Raw genomic sequence first — 25,750 nt, forward strand, 5'->3', positions numbered from 1 at the left:
GTAAATTTATACATAATTATCTAATGATTCAATTTTGGCATTTTTGTGAAGCTTAATATCTAGAATAATTTTCTGGTTGATCAGAAAATGAAGAAATCTTCACTGCAGATCGAAAAACCATTCAGCACATGACGTCATTCGGTCCACCCAGGGAACCACATTTCTAGAAGACCGGTGTCGAAAACTTGCACAGAAATGCCTCCAACTTCTCCAAATATCAGCGAGTAGTGAGTAGTTTAGTTGTTTAGTTTTATGTGTATCTATTTGTTAATGTTTTGAAGCATGGGAAACCTTAAATCACTCACAGCCGAATGAATTTTCGGAACCATTCATTGATAAAAATCAATAAACAATGATCGTTCTATACTTTCACTCCCATGATCTTTTCAGATAGATGTTAATCCTTGATAGTTCTAGTATTAGGTTTTAACATAAAAGTGTTGTATTGTCATGAGAGCTAATACCGAGAGAAAATTGAATGTTATTCAAGAAAATTATTAATGTCTTAATCTATTATAATTTGGGTTCTAAAATTTGTATGTTTCTAAGACTGTTTATATGATAAAAACTGTTTTAGGATTAAGTTATTTTCTTACATTAAATGTAAATCACTGATAAACTTCCCAGCAATTTTTAATGAAACAGATAAATAAGTATACAAATTGGTAACTGTTTAGAGAAATGTGTTTTATTTGATACTTCCAGCTGATAATTTGAACACATTTACAAAATTGTATGATGCCTAGGCTTGAATCAATAATTTTAATTTTTTTATTATTATTATTTTTTTTTCTTCGAAAATTTGATTTTTATTTAATTTTAGGCCTAAAAAATATTTCCTTTGAATTAGGGTAGATTGGTAGGTGTTTTAAAAAATATTTTATGAATTTTGAACCTCCACATTGGAGAACAAGGCAATTCAAGGAAAAAAATCAATGACAGATTTTGTTTTTGTTTTTTTTTACACCAGCACTGTTCTAGGATTCCCATTACCCGTTACCCATGGTAAGTGAGTTTTCAGGTCAGGAAAGTCCTTTTGGGAGCCTTTGGTTACCCATGGGGAAGTCAGTTTTAAAATTTGCGTATGTTGAAAACGAGACCTTACTTTCCCAATCTGTGGCAATTATTTCTTAATTTATTTCACCAGAATTTAAGTTTTATTCGTTAGAAAACGTGATTGTTTTGTTTTGCTTTTTTATTTGTCATGATCCTATCAGCGCTTGTAATTAGATCTCTTCCAATGAAGTCAACCATGATCGTGATGCGAAACAATAATTTTTAATGGTAAAATAAGAAAATCTGGATTTCAAAATTCTTCATTCTGAACAGATGGGTTGTTTCTTTCATCATTATATATTTGTTTGCAAATACATGTAAATATGAAATGTACAGGTTTGGGGTACAGGTTACTAATTTTAAGGGATACTCTCATAGTTTGTTTCTTTTTTTTTTTCCATTACGAAAATAAAGTTTTTGGAATGCAAACAATTGTTTAGAAAGGGGAATATTTATGTGATTACGTCTCCCCATTTGGTTTGGAGACTTACTGTTTTTTGTTTGTCTGTCTGTCCGTGTGTCTGTCACAAAGTTTGTTAGCACAACTCTGAAACTACAGAACCGAATTTTACGAAACTTAGTATGTAGCAAGAACATCATATGTATTTGTGCAAATTACAAGATTTTGATACCCCAACTTTTGTAGGAGTTATGTCCCTTTGAACTTAGAACTTTGCCAAAAATCCTGACAAATTACCTTGTCAGTGCAACTCCTCTGAGACTACCATATGATGGACATATTGAATTTTACAAAACTTGGTATGTAGCAAGAACATCATATGTAGTTGTGCATATTACCAGACAATTTTGATATCCCAATTTTTTTAAGAGTAATGCCCCTTTGAACTTAGAAATTTGCCAAAAATCCTCATAAATTACCTTGTCAGCTTAGCTCCTCTGAAACTGCTGAACCTAAATTTTACAATACTTGGTATGTAGCAAAAACATTATATATACAGTTGTGCATATTACCACGAAATTTTGATACCCCAGTTTTTGTAGTAGTTAGATACCCCTTTGAACATAAAAAATTGTCAAGAATCCTCATAATTACCTTGTCAGTTCCAATGCTCTAAAACTATTGAACTGGTTAGTGCAACTTTTCTGCAGCCTCTCTACAGAATTTTATGAAGCTGTCCTGTGGACATGATGGATACTGCAAGTGGATCCAGTTTGCAGGACAGGGGGGAGACATATGTTTTTGTAGACAAAAACAAACTTTAATTTTAAGCAACTTTTGTAAAGCAAATACATTTTTATTTTAGTTAATTCAAAAGTTAAAGTGTCAAAAAACTCTGATGTTCATAGGGAATCTGTGAAAAACTTGTATAGGAATGCTTCCATTGGAAAGTGGCTGATGGGGCTGATTTTTCTTAGTGGTTTTTTTTTTTTTTTTTCAAGAAGAAAATATTCAAAGTACAATACATATTCATATGTTAAGCTGTGGTCGAGATGAAAATTTTAAATAGGGGAATTTTCAGGTTTTTCCAAAGATATTCACAATTTAAAGAGGCCATTTGTTAAGAACCATCAAATTTTCCTAAGATGAAGGGGCCATTTGAATTGATTATTTCAAAAGAAAAAAGAAACAAATATACATGTATTCAACCAACATTTGTAAGATGGCCATTGAAACCATCTAGCAAATCTGTATACAATGTACATGTACACTATGTAATTTCACAGTAGTGGGTAAATGCAAAAACCAACATGTAATACATGATGTATACTACACAAAAGCCATATAGGATACATGTAAGTAAACTAAAGTTCAGATAGTAAATTAAAAAATGAAATAGAAATTCTGGCAATGTCCTTTAATAACATAACCTCAGAAAGTTTTATTAAAATGATGAGAAGATGGTAGATGTATGGGAATAAAATTACAGCTGGACTTGATTTTTATTGGCCCAGAAGGGAATGGGAAATCATAGAAAACCTCCTTAGTAAAAAATAATTGTAGCTACATATAACCACAAATGATCTACATGTACTTGGTGATAAAGAGAAAATATCCAGCAAGTACATTGAGGTCATTTTGGTTGTTTTGGGAGTCTAGAAAACCATAGTACTCATTAGTACTCATGATGAAGTATGAAATAAAATTTCATGATTTGTTTCATAAACTTGTCACATTGACAAAAGTCTTGTAGGAATCCTTTTTTCTTAGCTGTGACTGCAAATGTTACCTAGACAAGGTCATATCAACCTGTGCTTTCTATACTTTGTTGACTTGTCATGAAATGTAAACCCTTTCATTTACACATCAGCATCCATACATTACATGTACATGATTCATGTCAGTCAAATAATAATGTTGTACAATAATTTTTATTTATCATCATTTTTTTTTTATTGTTTTTGTTTAAATTTATTGGCTCAAAAAATCATTAGTAAAAATGTCATGTACATGTATTTACAATGTAGATGACTGATTTGTCAAAGTTGAAATTGACTTCCTCTTTAGATACAAAGTATATAAGTCCATGTACTATTACACTCCCTGTCTGATAGTCAGGTCAAGTTTGGTTATAATCAGCTCAGTAGCCTCAGGTGTGATTTAAAATGACACATGTGACTATGGAAGTTATCCTGTTATAATCTTTATCAATCTAGTAATGTGTATTTACAACCATTGTGTATTGCATGTGAACTTTGTCTGTTGATAATTAAGTACAGTATCATAACTCAGTTGTATGCAGAATAAGAAAGGATTTTGAACACATTAGCCACCTGATATCTACGCATGTAGTAAAATTATCTGTTATTTTTTATCTTTCTGGCCTAAAATAAAAAATATGTTTGTTTCTGTTATTCTTAGTCTTAGGTACATTGTACATATATGTACAAATATACCGCACCTTATGTATTTATGAATAAATTTTCTTCCAATATACTAAGATTTTCATGTTTAGGGGGTTCAAAGTTGCTTTCAAGAGTGAAAGGTCTAACACTTCAGAAAAAAAAAGAATTGAATGGCCCTGGACCTCAGAACACTTGTACCGGTAATTTAAGCCCCTGATTTCCAATGACCTAGGGCAATTAAAACTATGAAATTTAGTAGCCAAAATTTGCCAAAACCAATAGCTAGCTGACAGTAATGGGTACTTGTGGTAGTAGGCCAATAGAGTCTCTAAGCCATTCAGGAGAACATTTGAGTCATAACCATTTTCCTTTTGTCTTAAAACCCACTTTTTTAGTTCCTTTTCCATTGAAATGCTTGCTTGAATCAATATTACTATAGTTCATAACAATTTAACCCAAGCTGTAGTAAGTGCTGTGCAGCCTTATGACTTCGTTAAATTAGCACACTTAAAGTGTCCTCTTTTCAATGATTTTGCCCCTTTATCTTGATTGTATGGCTGGATTACTGGAAACAATAATATGCTGTTAAAATGTTTAGTTCTACTCCTACCAGTATTCACTTTCCTGTGGATAACTGATAATTTCCTAGCATCCTAGAAACGTTAGTAAGCATCAGGTATTGATTTGATATTGACATCTAGTCAATCATCTTATTTAGAAACCTTGTAGGTAGAAATAAATTACCTAAAATAAGCTGTAGGTAAGGAAAGTTATTACATGAATGTTCTTGGTGACCTTCAAGGTTTCAGTTTGGTCATTAAGTTGCCTGAAAATATCTTAGATAATCCTGTGGGATATGTGCTCCTATTAATCTTATTTTTGAAAACTGTATAATATTATATGGTACAGTAATTCACAGTAGGCAAAGAAAAAGAAAATGTTTTTCCGCTAATGTACTGAATTGTAAGAATTGGTTCAGTGATTTTTTACTGTTCAGGGGAAAGGGCCCAGGTCCCATCCAATAATGGGAAAAAGAGGGTGAAAATTGTTACTTTGGGAAATACTCTATACTAGAGGGCTAGAGACTTTTACATAGAACTGACAAACTTCAAGTTGAGAGAAGGTACTGTACACCTCACAATTGAAACAATGTGTCAAGTGGCTATTTGAAATTTGTTTGTATTGGCATATTGAAAATAGATATATATATTCTGTATAGTGTTGAATATTTAAGTGTGTTAATTTCAATCCATTGCAAGTAAAATTTGTTAAGTTCAGTCATAACTGAAAACTTTTTTCCTGAAAGGATGATTATTAGCTTTTAAAATATAGTCAAGTCTTTCAGAATAAGGAATCTTCTATTTTCTGCTCATAAGCAATGAGTCTTATACACTTGACAGTGAACTAAGAGGGAAAAACTGGACCAACTGTTAGTTTAAACTTTCTATGTAAGCTCAATCCTAATATGTTTTCTTTAGATTTGTATAACTGCGATTATTTTTATTTATTTTTTGTATCTTTTCAGTCGTGTGATACTGCCTATGACAGTTGATGAAGTGAGTATTTATTGATTTTTATCTTTCATTCATTATTAACTGTTACTGTAATATGAAGAAAGGAAGAATGGGATGCATGTAATTCTAAGGCTTCCTTTTTTACTTCCTGTGCATTTAGTAATAATGTGCAAATTATCCCAAAACATCTAGCATTTCTCTTCATGTTGTATACATGTATACTTAAATTAAATGAAGTTTTGTCATAATTGTTTAATGGCTAACAACACAGGCTGTCAATTTAAAATGAATGGCATAAGGACCAGGCATCGATTTCACCAAAAAGTCCTAAGTGTAAAGTAATGACCTCAAATCTAAAGTATCATTGTGACGTCATAATTTACGATCTATATCACACTTACAAACTTTTTGTGAAATTGACACCTGGACTGTGTGTGATACACACAAAAAAAATTTGAATCTTATGAAACTATTCAGGATTACTATGATGACCAATCAATGACCCTTCTTTGTCAATCATACCAGAGTTCTTGAAATACCAGTATATGATAACTCTGAAGTAATTTGCAGGTAAGTTTCAAAGGTTCAAGAAATTACATGAATTTTAATCAGACCCTGCCATATTGCTTTACATAGGCAAGTATATACATGTAATAGCCAAGTACTGAAATGTTTAAAAGCTAAGAATATCGTGGTACATGTACATTTTGTACTTACTTTTATTTTAATAAATTTCTTTATGTCAGCATGGAGTTTACTAATACTAATTAAAGCCTTATATTTTACTATTATTAGTACCAAGTTGCACAATTATGGTCTGTTGCTGAAGCTAGTAAGAATGAAACTGGAGGAGGTGAAGGTATAGAAGTCCGAGTTAACGAACCTTTCGATGAAAATAACCATCCACCAAAAACTAAGTTAGAAGCTAATGGTAAAGTCTATACTACAGGGCAGTTTACTCACAAAATCTACCATTTAGCCAGGTTAGTAGTCAGGAGATTTGTTGGTAAACTATTTGGCATTGTAGAGAACTGTTTTTACTTGTCTGGACAGTGAAAGCTGTCAGTCAATTTGAGATTTTCCTCAAATTGATCTGATTGGTCCAACTTTGAGTTGTAGGATTTGAGGGCAATCTCAATTGGTGATTTTTTATCAATTGGGCCCAGGATGTCCATCATCTGGGGATAATGACTAGCACTAGACCAGGAAAACAGACAAAACTCCGCTAAAGACACAAATGAATTAAAAATACAAAATAAATGAGCAACTCTGACTCCACCAAAAACTGGGAGTACAATATAATATAATGAGGATCAATATTGTGAATATGTCAAAGAGGCAACAACCCCACTTGGATGAAAAATGTCAGCTCAAGGCCACCCATTGGTCTTCAATGAATGATGGGGAAGTCGTTATACCACAGGGCAAATAACATTATTTACAGGTACAGTGAAAGCATCCTCTGCTTTTTCTAGAAACAGCTGCCAAGTAGTTCATATGATGTCTAATCTAGTTGAATACAAAAATGGAAAAACCATGACCTTGTGAACAAATCTATCTTCTGACCTCACCATAACAATAAACAAGTTCATGATGTTGACTATTAAACAAAGTGATGACTTTATGCTTGATGCAACATAATCTTTTTCCAATATCATGTTTCTATTTTTCAGTCGTGTGCCAGCATTCATCAGATTAATAGCACCCAAAGGATCTTTAGAAATTCATGAAGAGGCCTGGAATGCTTACCCTTACTGTAGAACTGTTATTACGGTAATAATTTTTATCCCAATATATGCTGCAAGCGTATTAATTTTCATGGTAGACAGAAAATGACAAAAAAGAATACCAATGAAATTGATTTTTTACAATATATAATGCTAATAATTTTTTGAAACCCGGAAAAATTGATACCTGTGAATATGTTCCACCGACAGAATCCATGAATAGCAACCATGAAAATTAATATGTATGCAATAGAAACAATACTATCTGTGCCATATATTATATAGACTGACAACTGGTTAGTTTTGAGTCGACAATCTGAGAGGAGTGACGTGCCTACTGTGGGCTGTTGCTTCTTTGAGCTAGCACATTACGAATTAGACTCAGCATGTTGGATTAGTACAAAGTAGGGTCTGTTTGATTGGTAAAATGCCCTGATGCATAAAATATCTGCTGTAGGACGTTAAACTACAATCAGTCAGTCTTCACATATGCATGAAGACATCTAAAATCCTCTTCCTTAAATTAATGTAAAACTGAATTGGGATAAAGTAATGCTACTACTGTAGAGCAGGTTATTATGGTGGGTGTAAAATTTTTGAGGTATAAAGGTATATGAAAAAGTTTGGGGTTTCTAATTTTTGTGGATGCTAAGTGATAAACCTAGTCCTCAAGTCCAGAGTAAAATTTGGCAGATTTATTTTTGTGGTTTTAGAAAGACTGCTAAAGTATGCCAAAATTACCCACTTTGCATTATTCCTGTTCTTCCATCCTGTCTTGTGAACATTTATGATCGAAATCCTTCCAATAGATTGCAACTTAATTTTGTGCATAATTCATCCTTAGCAGACGTACATGTCAATAACACATACCTTTTAAATGTATTCTAGTGTCCATATAAGCCTTGACTATTGATACCTGACATTCAATATTGAATTGACAAACAAGTATAGACTATATAGTGTCTTCCATATCACTATGAAGAAATTATTTTGCTTGGGCCTTCAATTCAATATATCGTAAATATTGCTGCTCGGGCTTTGAATACCAAACAATCAATCAATCAAACCATTTATTATTAGGCATATTATTGCATTTGTCTGTCTCTCCTTCCACACGTAGTATTCAAAATTAGAATGCCATGATGGATATTTGGTACTTGCTTCTTTCGTGGAAGAAATGTCTCTTTTGAATTTGGTTGTATTCCAAATTTTTATGAGACCAAAAATATGCAAAAAAAGTGCTATATATGCCTGGTAATCCTGCAATTTGATTGATCAGCATGGAAGGGGATATGAGCCTACCTGTGGTAGGCCTTGGGATATAGCAGTGGACAAGGAAACTTAATGCTTTTATGAAAGTAATGTGGGAAGTCCCTGTGAATATCAGGAATAACTTACAATATGTGTTTTATATTTGACAGAATCCAGATTACATGAAAGATGCTTTTTACATAAAAATAGAAACCATGCATGTAGATGACAGAGGTGATAAAGATAATGTAAGTAATAATCAATTAAATATTAATTATCCAATTCAGTATACCTTTCAGGCAACTTCTAGGCCAAAATTAAAATTAGTTTGTTTGCCACAGCTTTGCCAACCCATAAAATCCCCACCACTGAAAAGCTTTTATTAGTGGAACAATTTCAATCTTTGTTTTCCTCTTTTTTCTTATTCAAGATTTATTCTTATATATTTTCTTCTCCAACTTCAAGGGTTATTTTGATCTTGTTGTGTTGTAACATTGAACATTGATAGATGTTACAACATAAACAACTAAAATTATTGGTTAAGGTGGTATTGCTATAATACACATCTTTCTAACTTTTAATGATTCGGGAGAAAACAAATTTATTTACCTACCTACAGACCAAACCATCTTTGAGCACTCAGACTGAGACAAATAAAGAATAAATGTTACTGTTGATTTTGATACTGACGATATCATGTGGAATATCTCCATGAGAATGGGTTGAGCTGTTCTATGTGATATTGTCAGTGTCAAAATCAAGGTGAGTTTTATTCTGTTTATCAATCATCCAATTTCTACTTTTGTATTGCAAAAATCTAGTAGTGAGACTACTGTTGGTGCATGACCTCATTTTCATTCAAAACTCTACACAAAAAGAAATGATGACGTAAGTATCACAGTTGCTACCAAAGATTTTGAATAACTTGTAATATAGGAAAGATAGAGAAATATTATAAAAACTTATATTCAGTTTCTTTATTACCATTGTAATAAGGGACTCAGACATTTTTTAACTGATTTTTAGGTGTTTTTAATTGTGTAAAAAAATTTTCCACATTGGCAAGATTTTAAAGGAGGGTTGTGATCACACCAAAGTATTTTAGCCCCTCGCATTGTTTGCACTTGTTCCAAATCAGTAATTTCTGGCCTCTGTATGTGTTGTTTTCATTTTCATCTTTAGCATAGTTCTTATGTTACTTGTATACACAGGGGCAATTCTTTCACTGTACCTGTGTAAAATGATGTTTTTTGGGCCATCTGCAGCCTGCCCTGTGGAATGAGGGTTTCCTGGTAGTTCATTGAGGGCAAACGGTTGGCCTTGGGCAGACATTTGTATCCAGATGGGGTTGTTGTCTGTTTTACACATACACCATACCTATTATTGTTATAAATATCTGTCAACAATGTCAGATAAAGAAAGAACAGATTACCAATGAAGACCAATATTTTAAAGTCTGGCCTTATCTCACAGAAATTTAAATTTACCGTACATTCACTATTCATAGTCCCTTATTGGAATGTATGTAATTGCTTTAAATAACAAAACTATAATAAGAGCCATGTGCATTTTTAAAAGGGGAGGTAATTCAAATGCACTTGGATGATTTGGTAAGCCTCATGAAGGAATCCTTCTTAATTAGGTGATAAAATATCAGGGACTTAACATACACTACTTGACAATGATGAAGATGTATACTAATTTTTCTTATCTATCCATCTGTTCCTTAATTTGTTGTAAATAGGTATCTCCCAATTTTTTGTATTGTTTTGCATTTTTTTTGTATGATCAATGTAAAAGCAATTTCAGCATGTTTGGGGATAATAAAGAGAATAAAACAGTCTTTGAATGACTAAATATTGAGTACATTACCTTATTGAGAGTCTTTTCATATTACAGATACATGGTTTGTGTACTGATGATTTAAAGATCAGGAAAATACAACCTATAGATATTACTAATGATCCTGTCAGACCAGCTGTGAGTCATTTAATTATCTTTTGATGCCTCCACTTAGAGCTTGATTGGTCTTGATGAAAATATTAAAACTCTTTTGATTTTCAAGGTCAAAGTTTAAGGTCAGAGTCAAATCAGTGTTGCCTTTGTTAAAGACCAAAAGTAAGAAGATTACCTTTTTGGTGAATTTATCCAATATCGAGTTTGACTACTCTGAAATTTATAAACTAGAGTATAAAGCAACAAAATACTCCCAATAGTGATAAAAAATCAACCTTTGAATTTCTATATTCTTCAAGGAAACCAGGATTTGAAAGGTAATCAAGAAGAACAATCCAGGATAAATAGACATGAAATAACCAAAATAAAAATCACATAGTAACAAACAAAATTGAGCAACCCAGACTCCATTAAAAATGAGTAGCACAGACCAGGTGCATTGGTAGGGTAAATGTGACTTTATTTTAACATTTTGTTTCTATTTTAGGACTACAAGGCAGAATGGGATCCGTCTTTAGTTAAATCAGAGAAAACAGGACGTGGTCCTCTCCACAAGGGAGATAATGGAGGAAAATGGCATGTAAGTGTGTAAACAGACAGTGGGTAGTTGATTGATGTAGTTAAGTTGTTAAACGATAGGGCTAATTTCTGCAAGTGCTGAAAAAAAAATATAAATGAGTTATCCTTTACCTGGCTTAGGATATCACTTATTGATGGAACCACAACCTACAGACTAGGAATTATGTTTGATTCAGTGGTTAAAACTATGACAATATTAAAGGCTTGCCACAGAGTGTCATTTAACACAGGAAATCTTTGTCATGTTAAACAAATAGGACTAAAATCGTGAAAAATGAAAATAGAAACTTCGAAAGTCTTTAACACGTTTTATCAAGTTCATGATAAATCAAAAAAAGGGAAGTGGAAAAAGCATTAATTGTAATGGTTTTTAAATCAGTCATAAATAAAAATAAATGGCATCAAGTATTCTCTATGGACAGTATTTTGAGTAAAGGCAACTACATGTATCTGTGGGATCATTTTCAGAAGAAAGGTTCATCAGTAATTGCCAAGTTTTTTCTTCACTTTTTATATGAAAGAACTTGAAAGCTATACCTTTAACGGTATTAACATCGATAAATTTTTATCATTCAGTAAACGATTGAGTTTAACATTGAATTCTTTTTATGGCAATTCATTATTTTTGTTATTTATCTTTTTCAGGAAAGTGTAACCCCTGTTATGTGTGCATATAAATTAGTTTCATGTAAATTTAAATGGTTTGGTCTGCAAAACAGGGTGGAGAAATTTATACAAACAGTAAGTTAATATACCTTATCAAGAATTCCTTCCTTCATAGTAAATTTGTTGTTCTGTTGAATTGGTCTTTTTTTTTCTTCAGAGACCAAAATATCATGTTATAACTGGAATTTATTGACACCAGGTTATATGAAACAACAGCAAAGGTTTGCAGTTTACTAGATATATTTTGGTATTTTATTAAATGAATAGTAAAGTTTAAAAAAAAACATTGTGAAAGTTTATAGGGTGTATTGCATATTTCCCTGAGAAAAGTGTAGTTAAGTGCTATCAGTAGTGTGAAACATATCCAATGACCTTTGAACTCATTTTGAAACCTATTGTTCATGTACATCATCATTTTCAATTAAGAAAATTTATATCAGTGATCCTCGGACGAATCCCCAGGTGGCACTGGAATCACTTTGTTTAGACACATTAGTTATTAATTGTTCAGGTATCATTCTGCAATTATTGGAGTAACATTAAAGGTTGACTAGTCCTAATTTTTTTCACTAAAAACTTATTCATAATGTAGTGTTAGCTGCAGTTGCAATTATTTGTCTTTAGATGTACACAGAAGTTCAGTTTTAATGTATATGTCAAGAGTATAGTTCAAAACTACTGATCTTTTTGATGCCCATTTCTGATTCATAATACATGTTCTTTAAACTTGGCAGTTTAAGTTACCAGAATATGTTTATAATTTTTTGCTCATCCCTTTTTTAAGGGCTTCAGTCATGTGAAAAAACAATAGTTTGATAAATGAAACATTTTAAGCAATGTCTTAATCAATGTGAAATAATGAATCCCTTCCTCTTTTCAGAGACTGTGGATGACATCAGATTACATAAAGAGGGTATCCATGCAAAAACCATGCAGTGGATGGCACATGACAAATTTTCTTTTCAAAAAAAATTTCACTTATTTCTTATCACAAATGCATCCTTTCTCAAAGTTCAAAGTTGGTTTTGGATTCATTTCAACAATTGAAGAGAAATAAATTACATAGAAGGAATATTGAAATTCATTGATCTTCAATCAATCTTCAGTTCGAGGGAAATTTGGTTGCATTGTTAGGGAACTTTAAAACCATTTTCTGAGCCATCCTTAGTCCATTTAAAACAAACTTAGTACTATTTGATACATACGATATATGCATTACATTGGAACAAAAAAATTCAGTGGGATAAGATTTCCCCTTTGCCCCCCCATATCATAGGATCTGCCTGATTTTTACATGGACAGCCTCTTAATAGATTCAGACCACACTCTTTTCATAATTTAGGGCTAGATGTGCATTACTGGCTATAAGTTATATAAATATTAACTGACTGTTTTTTTTTCCATTTCAGCAAGAACGTAGAATCTTTACAAATTTCCACAGACAAGTATTTTGTTGGATGGATAAATGGCATGGTTTTACTATGGAAGATATCAGGCGTATTGAAGAGGAAACTAAGAGAGAATTAGATGAGGTACCAATTTTCTATAAACCATAAAATCTAATGAAACAAAAAAGCTGGTCATAACTTATGGAAATTACACCCCACCACCTCAGAAATTAAGGGGGATATATTGAAAACGTATTTTATTTCGCCATTGCTTATTTTCTCCATCTCCAAAAATGATGTGTTATATAGTGATATACATCAATTTTCCGGGTACACTTTTTTTGCGCTTTTCTTTCTACCATGAAAATAAGTGTATTTACAGTAGTAATAACTATTTCTTTCCGTATACTTTGCACAACACTTCCTAAACAATTCTATGGAGTTTGATGTAATTTTTATGAAGGTTTGGCATCATATGTAAATGTGAATGAAGTTTGAAAATTGTTGCTGATTGAAAGGGAAGTAATCAGACTTAAGTTTACTAGTTTATTAGGGTTTTACATGTTGTCAGTGGTGGTATTACAAGGTGTCACTGAAGGTATTAGTTTTCTTCCCTAAACTATTAGTTATAAAATGTTGTGTGAGAAGTGCTATTTTAGAATAGGTGAAATGTGGATTGATCACCACTGTTTGAAAATATCCACTGATAAAGTCTATAATTCTACTCTCACCAAATGAGGCATGCACTGGCGTTCACCTTCATCACATGATGACATTTGCTGTCAGATTGTCAGACTTTTAAAGGGAAAGACCACCTTTGTATTAAGTTAGACTCTTATGAAAAATCTTACCCATATAAACAAAAATAAATAACCTTTAATGCAAAAGGCGCTTTTGTAAAGTGCTCAAGGCTGTGCAGATTTCGAAATCTTTGAAATATGTGTGGATAGCCATCTTGCTGAACTTTCCTTTTTAAAGGAAGATCATAAGCAGACTTTATTGATTTTTACCGATAGCTTCCAATTGGCTCATGACGTCACTAAGTCGGTTCGGTACTGATACAAGTACTGCAAATAATATGTAAACAAGGAATATTCCATAAATATTTCTACGATCCTGTTTATCTCATAACCAAAACATGCTGTCTTGTCAAGCTTACGATTAAACGAATGATAAAAAGAGAAATATTCAAAAAGTTATTTGATAGACAACATGAACATTCTTCGGGAGTAGCCTTTGGATTTTCCTTTGACATACTAGACATCTGGCTTCAAATCCTGTTGTTCGTCAATGTTGCTTGACTTAAGCTTACACTGTGCCACAATATCTTCTTCTGTTTATTTTGGATCGAATTTTAGGGGAAAAGTCCCAAATTTGCACTTTCTTCAGCCATCGTAATCAATTACCTATTTACTTTCACTTTACCAACCAACTTTGTGACATCACAGCTCAACAGATCCAGATGGCACCCATAGGCGCGGGAAATTCAAATTCCCTAATTATAATTCGCAGTTAATAAGTTAAGAAAAGGAAATTATTTTGTTTCAATTTAATTTTCATGAACATTTATAGATTAGTTCGATATTTATGACTTGCACAATAACATGGTCTTCTCCTTTAAATATTTGGTGCACTTTTTGTACTTTTAATTGCAGGCAAGAAGAAAAGGAAGTATTAAAGGAACTAAAGCTACAGAAGAAGATGATAAATGATAACCTTGACCTTCTAGATACTTAATTTATAATTAACTCATTCCTTGTTTTTTTAATGGAGATGATGCAATCTTATGTTTTTATTTTTGTTTCACTGAGAAAAGCCACTAAAAAAATCTGTTAAATCATCAATGTCTGAAGCACAAAACCAATATATTTTGTTCATGTATGCTTTTTATAGTTTGTTTTTTACCGTCAACACTTGGTCTCACTAGAGGGCTTTCAATTTGACCCAGTTTTCATTTAACTAATCCTCAGTAGCTGAAATCATGAGTCAAGGCAGGTTTGTAATCTGGTTGCTACTAGCAACACAGTTATTTTCTTGCTTGTCGGATGACATAATTGTAGTAGTCTAAACAAACATTTAAAGGGACTTGTTTTGTATCTCTGAAGTTGATAATGTGTTAATTTAAAATCATGAAAAAATTATGTCACTTTATGCTCTATTTCCCCATATTAGATGATAAATATCATGATGTTACATTCATAGATTATTTACTAATGGACTTTTTACCATTTTGGACGTGTAATATACAATATATTTGATTTATTAACCTTCAAGTAATGTTTTTTTTTTTTTTAACTAAATGTATACAATAAAAGTTATGGAAGGTTTAGTGCCAATCAGAATACAAATCCTGCTTTATTTGACCTGTTGTATTTTAGCCTCACAACATAATCTATGTTACTACAATCATTTATGTTCTTGTTTTTCATTTATCCGTATGAATCTTTCAAAAACTCAATTTTCTACTTTAAAATTACTTAAGCCCTAAAATGTGAACTAAAGCAATTTATTGTGAAATACATGTGCAATTACCAAATATTTTGAATGCGGATATTTTTCACATGTTATGGAAATTGTGGTGTGACTGTTATAAAATTTGATTAAATATTAAGGGGAATTGAGAGGCTTTAATTTGCTTTCAGTCAACTGTGCATTATTCTGAAATGGATGATCACTTACAATATAAAAGTTGGGTATGTTTACTCTTTTAGGCTGTTTTTTTTTTTTTAGCTAAGTTAAAAATTTATTAGCTTAACAAAGATTACTGCCCTTACATATTGTGCATCAAGGATCCACTGTTTTGAATGGGACAGTGATAAATGTGTCATAAAGGTGTACATTTTATATGTAAGTTTAGGAAGTCCTCTGCCAAATGATAATTTTTTGGGTGATCCCATTTTTCCACAACTATTAAACTTGGTTTGAAATTAAGAGGAAAAAATGCATGCTTTTTAAAATTACTTGGTGGCTTCAATAAAGTTTCTGTTGAAAAGAAAACCTGCTGTCTTTTGTTCTTTTCATTTGTCCTTTGATATTGTGATATATTGTGAGAAAAAAATATTTTTTGTAACATTTATTGTAGTGTGAAGATGAATACCATGGTTTTATGGTAATCACTTGTTCAACATGAACTGAATTTATGTCACTGTTTGAGAGCATTTTAGTTAAAAAATAAGATTGACTTTGTGGGCATTTTTGTAAAATTGATAAACAAGCAAATGCAATGGAACAATTGTGATTTATAAATATAGGCCTGCTGATGCCATAACAGGGGCGGATCTTTACCCTTTGAAATGGAGGGGTGCAAGCTGGGGTTCCTCATAAAAAGGGGGTTGCTTGGACATTACTTGACATTTTTTGTCAATTTTACACATAAGAATGACAAATTTTCTGACAAAAAAGGGGTTGCAAAGCCTCCTGCACCTGCCCCCTGGATCTGCCTCTGCATAAGTTCATTTCATGGTAGATCCATTAGAACAGAATGTAGATTCAAATGCAAATGAAAGTTTACATTTTCAAATGTTTTTCATGTATGAATGTAGTTGTGGGTTTACCTGTTGGTTAATTGGAATTTGTTCATCACAATATTCTGGTGTAAATGTTCACTAGGTAGCATTTTTCAAAATTAAATAGGAAATTACATATGTATGTGAACACATTTTGTACACAAAAAAGTTTGGTACTCATGGTATGATTTGTATTATACATTTTTTGTCATTTAAGACAACACAGTACACACATTCCAATTTGATTGGGTAGTCTCAAATGTTACCTAAGACAAGTTGTAGGAAATAGAGCACTGCTCTAAATAGTACAAAACATTGTAAATTACAGTGACAGAAAAACTGAGTAGCAAGTATGTATACACTGGATGATTTGATGTACAAGACCAATTGTACCATGTGTACTGGGCTAAAAATGATGATTTAGTTACTCTTTTAAGTTTCAACAAATAACTGCTATTTATAACTACATACTTAGATTTCAGTATTATTCTTTTACCACACATGGTTGTGTACTGATGTTGTGCTTCATCTGCCTGTGCCATCCCCATTACCTTACAGGTACTTTTCCACCATACCTTGGTATAACTGCTCAATGTTAAAGCTTAAGGAGGTAGACCTAGGAAAAGGGACTTAACTGTTGAAATCAGTGATATGTTTGTATCATATTCTATTTCACTTAAGCCTATCAAGCTTTCAATTGAAACAGAATTAAATAAATCCAAGTTACTTTGATGCTTACATGACATTGATGTAAAATGCTGAATACAAACGTTCCAATGATTTGTAAGAGTTGTGTCCTTTACCCTAGGTCTACCTCCTTAATTCTGTAGCTGTTGTTAGTTTTAGAAACATTTCTGACAAGTGACTTAATGTAGTATGTTTTGTTATGTCAATTTATTTCAGTGTTGTTACTTGACCACACATTTCGAATACTGTAATAGTGGAAAGTAGTGCATGAGAAGCATTTTCAGTACTTTTGCTGTTATGAAATATCTTCATAATATTTTTTTTTAAATTGTGTAAGAGGTTTAAACCTAAAAAGGATTAAAAATAACAGCCTGCAGGAAATTTCATGGTCACATTACACAATCTAATGCAGTTGTAAATTATTAATCTCCTGAAATAGAGATTTTGTTCCTTCTAGGATGACACTAAGTCAGGGAAAAAAAATAACCAGCCATGGCATTTATGGTTGGAGTAGAAATGATCAGTTGATCTAATTTTTGTTGTAGGACCTGTCAGTTTTTGTTACAAATTTACCAATTATGATACATATTCAAAATGGGCTGGTCCTTTGAATGCTACATACTTTATTAAAAAAGCAATTTAAGTAATTTCATTCGGTTCATTATCTCCCTTTGTTTTGCACTGGTTTTTGTCTCTCTCACTGTAAAGTTGTAGAATCTAGAAAAAAATAGAAATTGTTTGAAATGCAAGGTCTTTTCTGAAAAATCATAAGATGTATGTCATTTTGTACATGTATTACTTAAAAGAACTCTAGATATTGCTTTCTCTCTTTTTAATGAGAAATCTGTTGACTCAATTGGATATTTTTATAATGTTGATAGAAGAATAGCATAATAAACTATGTTGAACTTGAAGTAGATGGTTGATGGTCTATTTAGTGAATCCCAAGTAGAATTACATGTATACTGTAGAAATTAGCATTTGTAATGGTGCTTCTAAATATATTGACTACTAAGAAACTTAAAAACTGCTTTTCAAACCATGTCTGTTAGTATTTTAAAGGTATATTTGTATACATTATATATTAAATAGCAGCTTGAGAAATATTCATTAATTTAATTTAAATGCTGCTTCAACAGGGTTTTAATTCCATTATTTTAAGAAGCTGTATATAAGTTCATTAAAGATCACCACAATCATTTACTGTACCTCAAATTTTTATCAAAGAATTGTTTCAGGGGCAATACATTAGCATGTGCTGCCGCTTATTAAGGTTGGTAAAGATATCTTATGTTTCATTTTAAAGTAAATGGGAGTTATGAAAATGTGATATTTAAAATAAAAATTTTGGTCAGATTCCAAAAAAAAAATATTTGTATAATCATACAAGATGTGTTTGGTATGTTTTAAGAGTAAAAGAAGAGACCAGTCCAACTGTGCCCTTCTTGTTTTAAATGAATGTTATGTAACTCTGTAGATATCCCACATGTGTTGTTACAAAACAATCCACATACTTACCATCAGCACATTTCTACACTCTTTTCATAAAATTTAGGATCAGTGCATTTATCCTACATGTTTCTGGCATCTGTGGCATGGTTACATATTTTCATGTTTTTTCTTTAAAAAAAAAACAATGCTACTGAAATACATGAGTGTGGATTGGGTTTCTTCTTAATATCTTTGAGTGCTGATATAGGACAGGGAAATACTTGGTATATTATATTGCTATTATGCATTAACTACATATAATTGATTTGACAGGGAATAGACTAGTAAAACAAAAGTGATTGATCTCTTGTGAAAGGAATAGTATATGGTTCGTTTCTGGGTGGACAGTGAATGACACACAAAAAGGGGGAGTGTTTCTTTATTCCTGAGTTTAACAATTCGATGTCTAATACATTTAGTGTTGTTAATTTTGAATATGGACTTTAAGTAACTATACACACTCCCTGTTTTGAAGAATAAAGAAAACTTGTGTGAACAAGTAATCGAACTGATTGGATATTTGTTCATGGAATAAACATTCACTCGCCTGAATTTGTCATTTCCAGTACATCTGTAAATTTTTCATGATTTGCTGAAGTGATACAGTATATTTTCTGTAGCTATTTATTTTGTATAGTTCACGATCATGTCAAAATACTTGTTTTAAAATGTCTAGATTAAATACAAGTAAAGATGTGTGTGTTTTTCTTCCTTTCTTCATTCCTGACTATAACCAAGAAGTTAAATATGAACATAATTATATATATAAATCCTTGCTATAACCTGAATTGTTTTTGTTTGAACAATTTACATCTACTGAAATGAACCCAATGAGGAATTGAGAGGGTTGTCGGGAAGAGGAGTAATCAGAAGTTGGGAAATGGTAGTAAACGAAAGTCGGAGTCTGTCCTTTAATGAATTCATTGATAATTCAAATTATAGAGCAAACATCCGTATGAATGTTGTAAATGTCCATCACAATTCATAAAATATCCATTATGTAAACTAGGTACCAGAAATACTATCGTGAAGGATGAAGCGAAGATAATTTCTGATCGTGAACTAACTTGAATGATTGCCTTCACTAAAATTGACGGTGTCGTATATTTGCCAATATTTCATGAAAATTTAGACTCAATCCCTTCTGATTGACTATATAGTGCAATTTAATTTCAACAAAATTATGAAAGCAAAATTTGTCTACTTTTGCATTAAGCATATACAATCATGGTATGTGTCCGCTGCACCCATAATGCTGATTGCACGACTACATCTATGCATTTAAGCGGATTAATAATAATTCCACATCAATATTTGAATAACTAAAATCATGTAAATTGCTAGATGGGAACCAGTTCGGAAAAGGATATGTTGTCAAAACAGAGACCTGAAGATAAGGTTCACGTCATTGTTCCTCAATGGTGAATAGAATTGTTCGTGTTAACTGGGACAGTCGATGAGCATGTTCAAGATACACTTCTGAAAGGTATCTTTGGGTAGACAAGAATGATATTTTCCTGGAAGAGCATATCGAGCATGCTCCCATAAAGTATCCTGCAGTTAACACGAAAAGGTCTTGTTATTTGGGCCTTTGATTTTTCAATTTTGCATACCACTGTCCACATACACAGATGGAATTTCTCATTTAAAGAATATACAACCAATGGTGGATCAATAAATTTTATAAAGGGGTTTACTGGCTATTATTATACAGACAGCACCGTTTTATCGAATGTTCCCAGTATTTAAATTTCGATAATTCACACTGTGAAATAAATTCGGTAATTTCACTCTCGGACTTTCTCCCGCCAAAACGTCACAACTTTAATATCAAGCCGCCAATCATAAAAAAATTAAAATTCATTTTGAATATATCGATAAAATGTGAAGAAATTCTATAACATAAATAGGATAATCAATTGCTTATCGTGAATAACCAAAAAATGATCCCTCGTGCCAAGAACGCGTGAGGATTTAACTCGTGCGCGGAACAAGTCCCCCACACTCGTTAAATCTTGGCGTTCTTCGGCACTCGTGATACTATTTTGGTTATTCACTCTTTCCAATTAATTATCATTTGCTCATTCTTGCCAAAATTTTGCGACAAAAAGTGGGTTTCAACCTCCGGAACTATCCTCCTGGATTCGCGACTGCATACAATGTTGCTTTTCTTATGAAAGACTGAACAGAACGATACATTACCAATCATGATACAATGTGATAACAACTCTACTTTTTACACGAGAGAAGAATCTTTAAACTTTTCCTCAAATATGCATGTAAGCAATCTGATTAATCGAATTTTGAGTTGAGGATGGAGTTCGTTTATACGTATCTCCCGGCTTTCCATTCCTTCACCGGCATAGCAGTTGGCTCGAACTATTAAATATGCAGCCCGACCAATTTAAAACACGAAAAGAGTGATCCAAGATTTGAGCGCGGATTCCTCACTTCAACTCATCTTAATTTCAAATAAAATCCCGAGGAAACCCAGTTTGTCTAGCGATGTCAATGTGTCGCAGTAGTGGTTTGTATGTACAAATCCGTCGTTTTTTTGTTTTGATTACAGATGTTTGATGGTGATACCTGGGTTTATTAAAAGATAGTAAACCGGTAAATAGTAAATGCTACATTTTATTTGAAAACAAAATGAGTGGAAAAAAGTCACCCCAAATCTTGGACCTCCCTTATTTGTTATACTAGTCGGACTGCACATTTAGTAGTGGGAGCACTCCCCTGTGATTTGGCCATGGTTTCCATATCTAGTCAAAATTCACCACGCTATACAGTTCTAAATACATCTTATTCGATGAAAGATTTTTTTCTTAACGTGAATATAAATGTATTTTGCCAATATTTCTGCTTGTGTGTATGTATTTTCCAACTTGTCTGATTTAATAGTACTTACCAAAAAACTGAAAGGTATTATTAGAGTTGAATGTGTATTGCCGATCCTGATATTTCGAAAAGGAGATCCCATTCAGTGGCATCAGTGGGTTCCATTGTTTTCTGTACAATCAACCAAACTCCCCTAAGGAGCCAGACGAGTTTTAAATTATGCATATACCTTACAAAGTCTTAACTTTAAAATGTTCGCAAATACAAGGGTTGTTCTTGCTAAGGTCAAACGGTTCCTCGTAAAAATCCGGAATTTAAAGGGCTTTGTTACCGACTATAGTTTTAAATTTAAGTAATTCCTACTAAACATCCGGTGGACAGTTAATGTTTGATTTACCAATGTCATACGTCAAGACACCACTTCAGCTATATAGATTTCTTTTGAGACAGATTAAACGTCTCCCTGAGAATAGCCAAGATTATTACAAGAATTTCGTGCGACAGGTAAGATGTTATATATGATCCTAAATATTGGGGGTTTTCTCAAAACACTTTTTAACACGTCGTTCCGACCATTGCTGTTTTTTTTTTTTTTTTTAAGAAATCAACATCATGATTCGAACTTGTAGATTGAATAAATTTGATAAGATAATACATTATCAAACATAAAAGGTCACAGAAATACCCGACTTGGTACGTAAATTTTAGAAATGTAGGAATATCAATTAACACTCGGAAACGTGGTTTATCTTCTTCATCTTTTCCACCAGTACCATGAAAACTGATCATAGTTTTTCTTTCATCTTTCGTCAACCCTGAGCAGCTCGGTGGTGTTTATAGAAAAATAGAGGACGCTTACCATACCGGTGCACCTGGTCCATGCTCCCAGTTTTTAGTGGAGCCCGAGTTGCTCATTTACTTTTGTTACTTTGTATGTATTATTTTGGTTATTTTATGTTCTTTATTGTGTATGTCTGTTTTACATGTATGGTCTTTGTCCTTTGATTTCAACTAGAATCTTGCACCCAGTGTAAAATGGTAATCACACTATAAAATATAGATTCTCATGGCATGTAGTCTTACTCTGACTTTATACCAACACTTGTTGTATGCGCATGTACTTGTAGCAGTGTCGAAAAATTATCAGGTTTGTTTATAAGATTTTTTTTCATACAACTTTTTCATTTATTGAAGAATGACTGTATCCAAAACTTGCTTTTAATACGATCATTATCATAAACATCTAGTAAATTCCAGTCACTTTTACATCTCTGTTTCTTTCTGGAAATTACACCTTTAATAGAAATCGCGGCCATAACACCAATTTTGTGAGATCAGCTACTTTCACAGAAGCTAAGACTGGGACAAGGATCTTTTGACCATAGATTAATTCGTTGTTTCAAAAATTCGGAGGTCGTCATCAAGAACTATCTGAGTGTCCATTTCCAATATGACATACGATCTCAATCTGTCAGATATTCTTCTCTAAGACACACCATATCTTGACCTCCAACAGCGCCACGAGCGTCTTATAAAAGAAGGGGAACTGTACATCCTCTCTAAGTACATGTGTTTACCGCAACTTATTCTTTGTTGTCCTTTTGGTGTTCCCGCCGTATGCTGTTTGTAAACGAATTCCACACAGCGGCAGTCTTTCGTTTCCTCTCTTCCTAAATGATGCAGACGGATCTTTCAAAATTCTCGGACTTCATTCAAATTAATCGTCGGCTGACAGTCGGTCAGTGTCGCGTAACACCTTTCACTTTTTCTCGACTTTGCAATATTATTGCATTTTCTGTTAGGGCTGACTGCATGTGGCGTACAGAGTGAATTTCGAACGTCGGATGTTGTCTCGGAGCTTGCCTGTCGTTGTATCTTTGAATCATTGCAACCCAACTAGAACAAAACCGCGTCCGGAATTTATATTTTTTAACTAACACGATATTATCGCCGTGCTAAAGTTCAATTAACAAACCTGCAATTTTAATATGTTGATCACAAGTGTCTGAATTATCAGCACATCATCTAAGTAGCACACTGAAGGTTTAAAAAGGTAATTCTTGGAGAACTTTGGGAAGAGGCGGATGCATGCAGTAGACCGCCCATTGGATCGCAAACAATTTAATAGTACAAAAAAATATTAAAAGCAATGTGACGAGAAGATTCCGGGGCAATCTCTATTTGGAAAAGTCTAGATGACATATCTTTTGAAGAAATAAAACTCGATGTACAGTGGGAACACGGTCCAGTCAGTTCTTCTGAATTGAGTATGTGGTACCTAAATTCCTTTGTTTTAGAGGCAGATTTCTTCACGAACATAGAAGCATCAGGCATACTAAAACTTCATTATTAAACTCCGTTCCTTCCTTCATTACAGAGTTACAACAGTCATTCTGATGAAACAGACCCAGAACGAATCCAACAGATTATATCAAAAGCTATAGAAGACAGCGAATGGCTAGTGAAAAAGGTGAGAGTAATCATATTGTTTATTTCTACTTTTATAGGTTTTTATACTGGATGGAATATATATACGTAAACTTGAAAATAAGCTTTGAAATTGAAGGTCTAGCGTGATACCTGCTGATTAGATTATCATTAAGTTGCTTATGACTAGTTCAGGTTACACAGACTTAGCGAAATAGATTTTTTATCTGTCTAATGAAATGGCATATTTTGACGTTTACCCCCATATGCTTAACAAGAAAACGTGAAAATTTGCGGCGGTCTGAATGAAATTTTGTCCAACATTGCCTATTGTCAGATATATTTTGCCGTGACTGGTTACTAGCTTGAATTAATTTCAGTGAGCTAGCAATTAAAGGCCCAGCTTATAGTGTCAGTGCAAAGCAATGTCTTTTTGTATCGCGCTAGAATTCTAACAAATAGACTTCTGGAATTGGGTTATGTTGCTACAAGATTGAAGTCATCACTACAGAAGTTTTATGGTCGTCATCATGAACTCGTGGATCGCTACGGTGTACCCATCTGCGCCATGAAAACTGATTTGTTCAACGTGTCATAGTTTTCCTTTCCTCTTTCGTCTACCCCGGACTTGACTTTTTATGAGCAACTCGGCGGGTGTTTCTAGAAAAGCAGAGGACGCTTACCCAACCGGTGCACCTGGTCCATGCTCCCACTTTTTAGTGGAGTCCGAGTTGCTCATTTGCTTTTGTTACTTTGTATGTATGTCTTTATGTTCTTTTTTGTGTATGTCTGTTTTCCATGTCTGGTCTTTGTCCCCGGGTTACATTCTTTTGATTACCGCTATAATATTGCTTCCCTTGATTACTCTTTCTTATCCACTGATAAAATTTTCACATCCTTAAATAATTTTATTATTTGCCATTTAGTTCCGAAATTGACCTAATAAATCAGATTTAGGAGAGAGAAAAAATACATGTATACTAGTAAGTTCTAATGTAGTAATCACCTGCAGCATCTGTTTCTAGATAGACCTGTAGTGAGTTTTTTTTATTAGTTGTAGTATGTTTTCTTTTTCTTTTCTTTTTTTTTTTTTTGACAATTTTCATTTATTGATGCATTTTGTTTCTTTTTCAGTACACGAAATGACAAATATTATGAGTGGGACATTTTTGTAATTGTGTTTCAAACTAGTTCTTAACCATCTGAAGACACCACGTGTATATTATGTTCGTAGAGGTCATTGGCGAGATTGGTGGATAGTGTTGGTTGAAGTTCACTGTGACATGAACGTTTGTTAAAATGGACTTATTAAAAAGAGGTGTAAAATCTTCGAAAAAGCGAAATTACCCTAGAGCTGTGTATAGGAGATTGAATTTACCAGAACCATCGTTTAAATATCTCCTAATGTCACTATTTCTCGTTACTGTAGCGGAAACGGCCGTATAGTTCCGATTGACAGTTTATCTAGACTCAGAAGCTAACACTGTTCATTATAAAAATCTTTATTTCAATAAAAACTCAATTAAATTAGTTAATATCTGAGGTACACTTTTTTAGATATCATAATGAGGTAAAATTTTGTTTACAAATCGTGCTGCTATGGGATGTGTTCTTTATTCCCAATTTCTCTTATGCAGGTAACTTTTTATCATGAAGTCTGAAGTGTCAGGTAGCAATATTTTTACTTCTAAAACGGAAGTCTCGTAAATAACTATTTTTTTACCCATTTCTAATTCTCCCTTCCACAAGGGATGAATTCAGGATTGTCAAAGAAAGCATGGTTAGAAATGATATATAAAAATATACAACTGACTCCGTCGTCATGCTCTAAAACGTGGCTTTATATTGCAACTATGATT

General features: G+C 32.8%; 2 protein-coding genes across 3 annotated transcripts; both read left to right on the forward strand.

The window, feature by feature from the left end:
• The first annotated feature begins 75 nt into the window (after window positions 1-75).
• On the forward strand, window positions 76-16,948 carry LOC148607822 (phosphatidylinositol transfer protein beta isoform-like). The gene is made up of 10 exons (XM_088547053.1): window positions 76-227; window positions 5,387-5,417; window positions 6,171-6,358; window positions 7,049-7,148; window positions 8,524-8,601; window positions 10,253-10,333; window positions 10,797-10,889; window positions 11,534-11,629; window positions 12,964-13,086; window positions 14,598-16,948. Exons 1-10 carry the CDS (start codon window positions 196-198, stop codon window positions 14,652-14,654), a joined length of 879 nt encoding a protein of 292 aa, XP_088403179.1. The 5' UTR covers window positions 76-195; the 3' UTR covers window positions 14,655-16,948.
• A 4,863-nt stretch (window positions 16,949-21,811) lies between these two features.
• Window positions 21,812-25,426, forward strand: LOC148607823 (LYR motif-containing protein 9-like). Of its 2 annotated transcripts, none has more exons than XM_088545665.1 (3): window positions 21,812-21,968; window positions 23,842-23,934; window positions 25,026-25,426. In XM_088545665.1, exons 1-3 carry the CDS (start codon window positions 21,849-21,851, stop codon window positions 25,035-25,037), a joined length of 225 nt encoding a protein of 74 aa, XP_088401791.1. In that variant the 5' UTR covers window positions 21,812-21,848; the 3' UTR covers window positions 25,038-25,426. The 2 variants fall into 2 exon arrangements, with proteins under 2 accessions (XP_088401791.1, XP_088401792.1); XM_088545666.1 differs by lacking the exon at window positions 21,812-21,968 and adding an exon at window positions 22,447-22,611.
• Window positions 25,427-25,750: the final 324 nt, after the last annotated feature.

Source organism: Perna viridis, chromosome 9 (assembly GCF_037379345.1).
Source record: "Perna viridis isolate PV_CMFRI_1.1 ecotype Kerala chromosome 9, ASM3737934v1, whole genome shotgun sequence".
Taxonomy (NCBI): Eukaryota; Metazoa; Mollusca; class Bivalvia; order Mytilida; family Mytilidae; genus Perna; species Perna viridis.

What these genes read in the sequence shown, in the direction of transcription:
- LOC148607823 (XM_088545665.1), top strand. Translation starts at nt 21,849, where the DNA reads ATGTTTGATTTACCAATGTCATACGTCAAGACACCACTTCAGCTATAT. An exon ending in ACAAGAATTTCGTGCGACAG is followed by an intron (nt 21,969 to 23,841) that starts GTAAGATGTTAT and finishes CCTTCATTACAG; the next exon opens with AGTTACAACAGTCATTCTGA.
- LOC148607822 (XM_088547053.1), top strand. Translation starts at nt 196, where the DNA reads ATGCCTCCAACTTCTCCAAATATCAGCGAGTA. An exon ending in TCTCCAAATATCAGCGAGTA is followed by an intron (nt 228 to 5,386) that starts GTGAGTAGTTTA and finishes GTATCTTTTCAG; the next exon opens with TCGTGTGATACTGCCTATGA. An exon ending in ACAGAGGTGATAAAGATAAT is followed by an intron (nt 8,602 to 10,252) that starts GTAAGTAATAAT and finishes TTCATATTACAG; the next exon opens with ATACATGGTTTGTGTACTGA.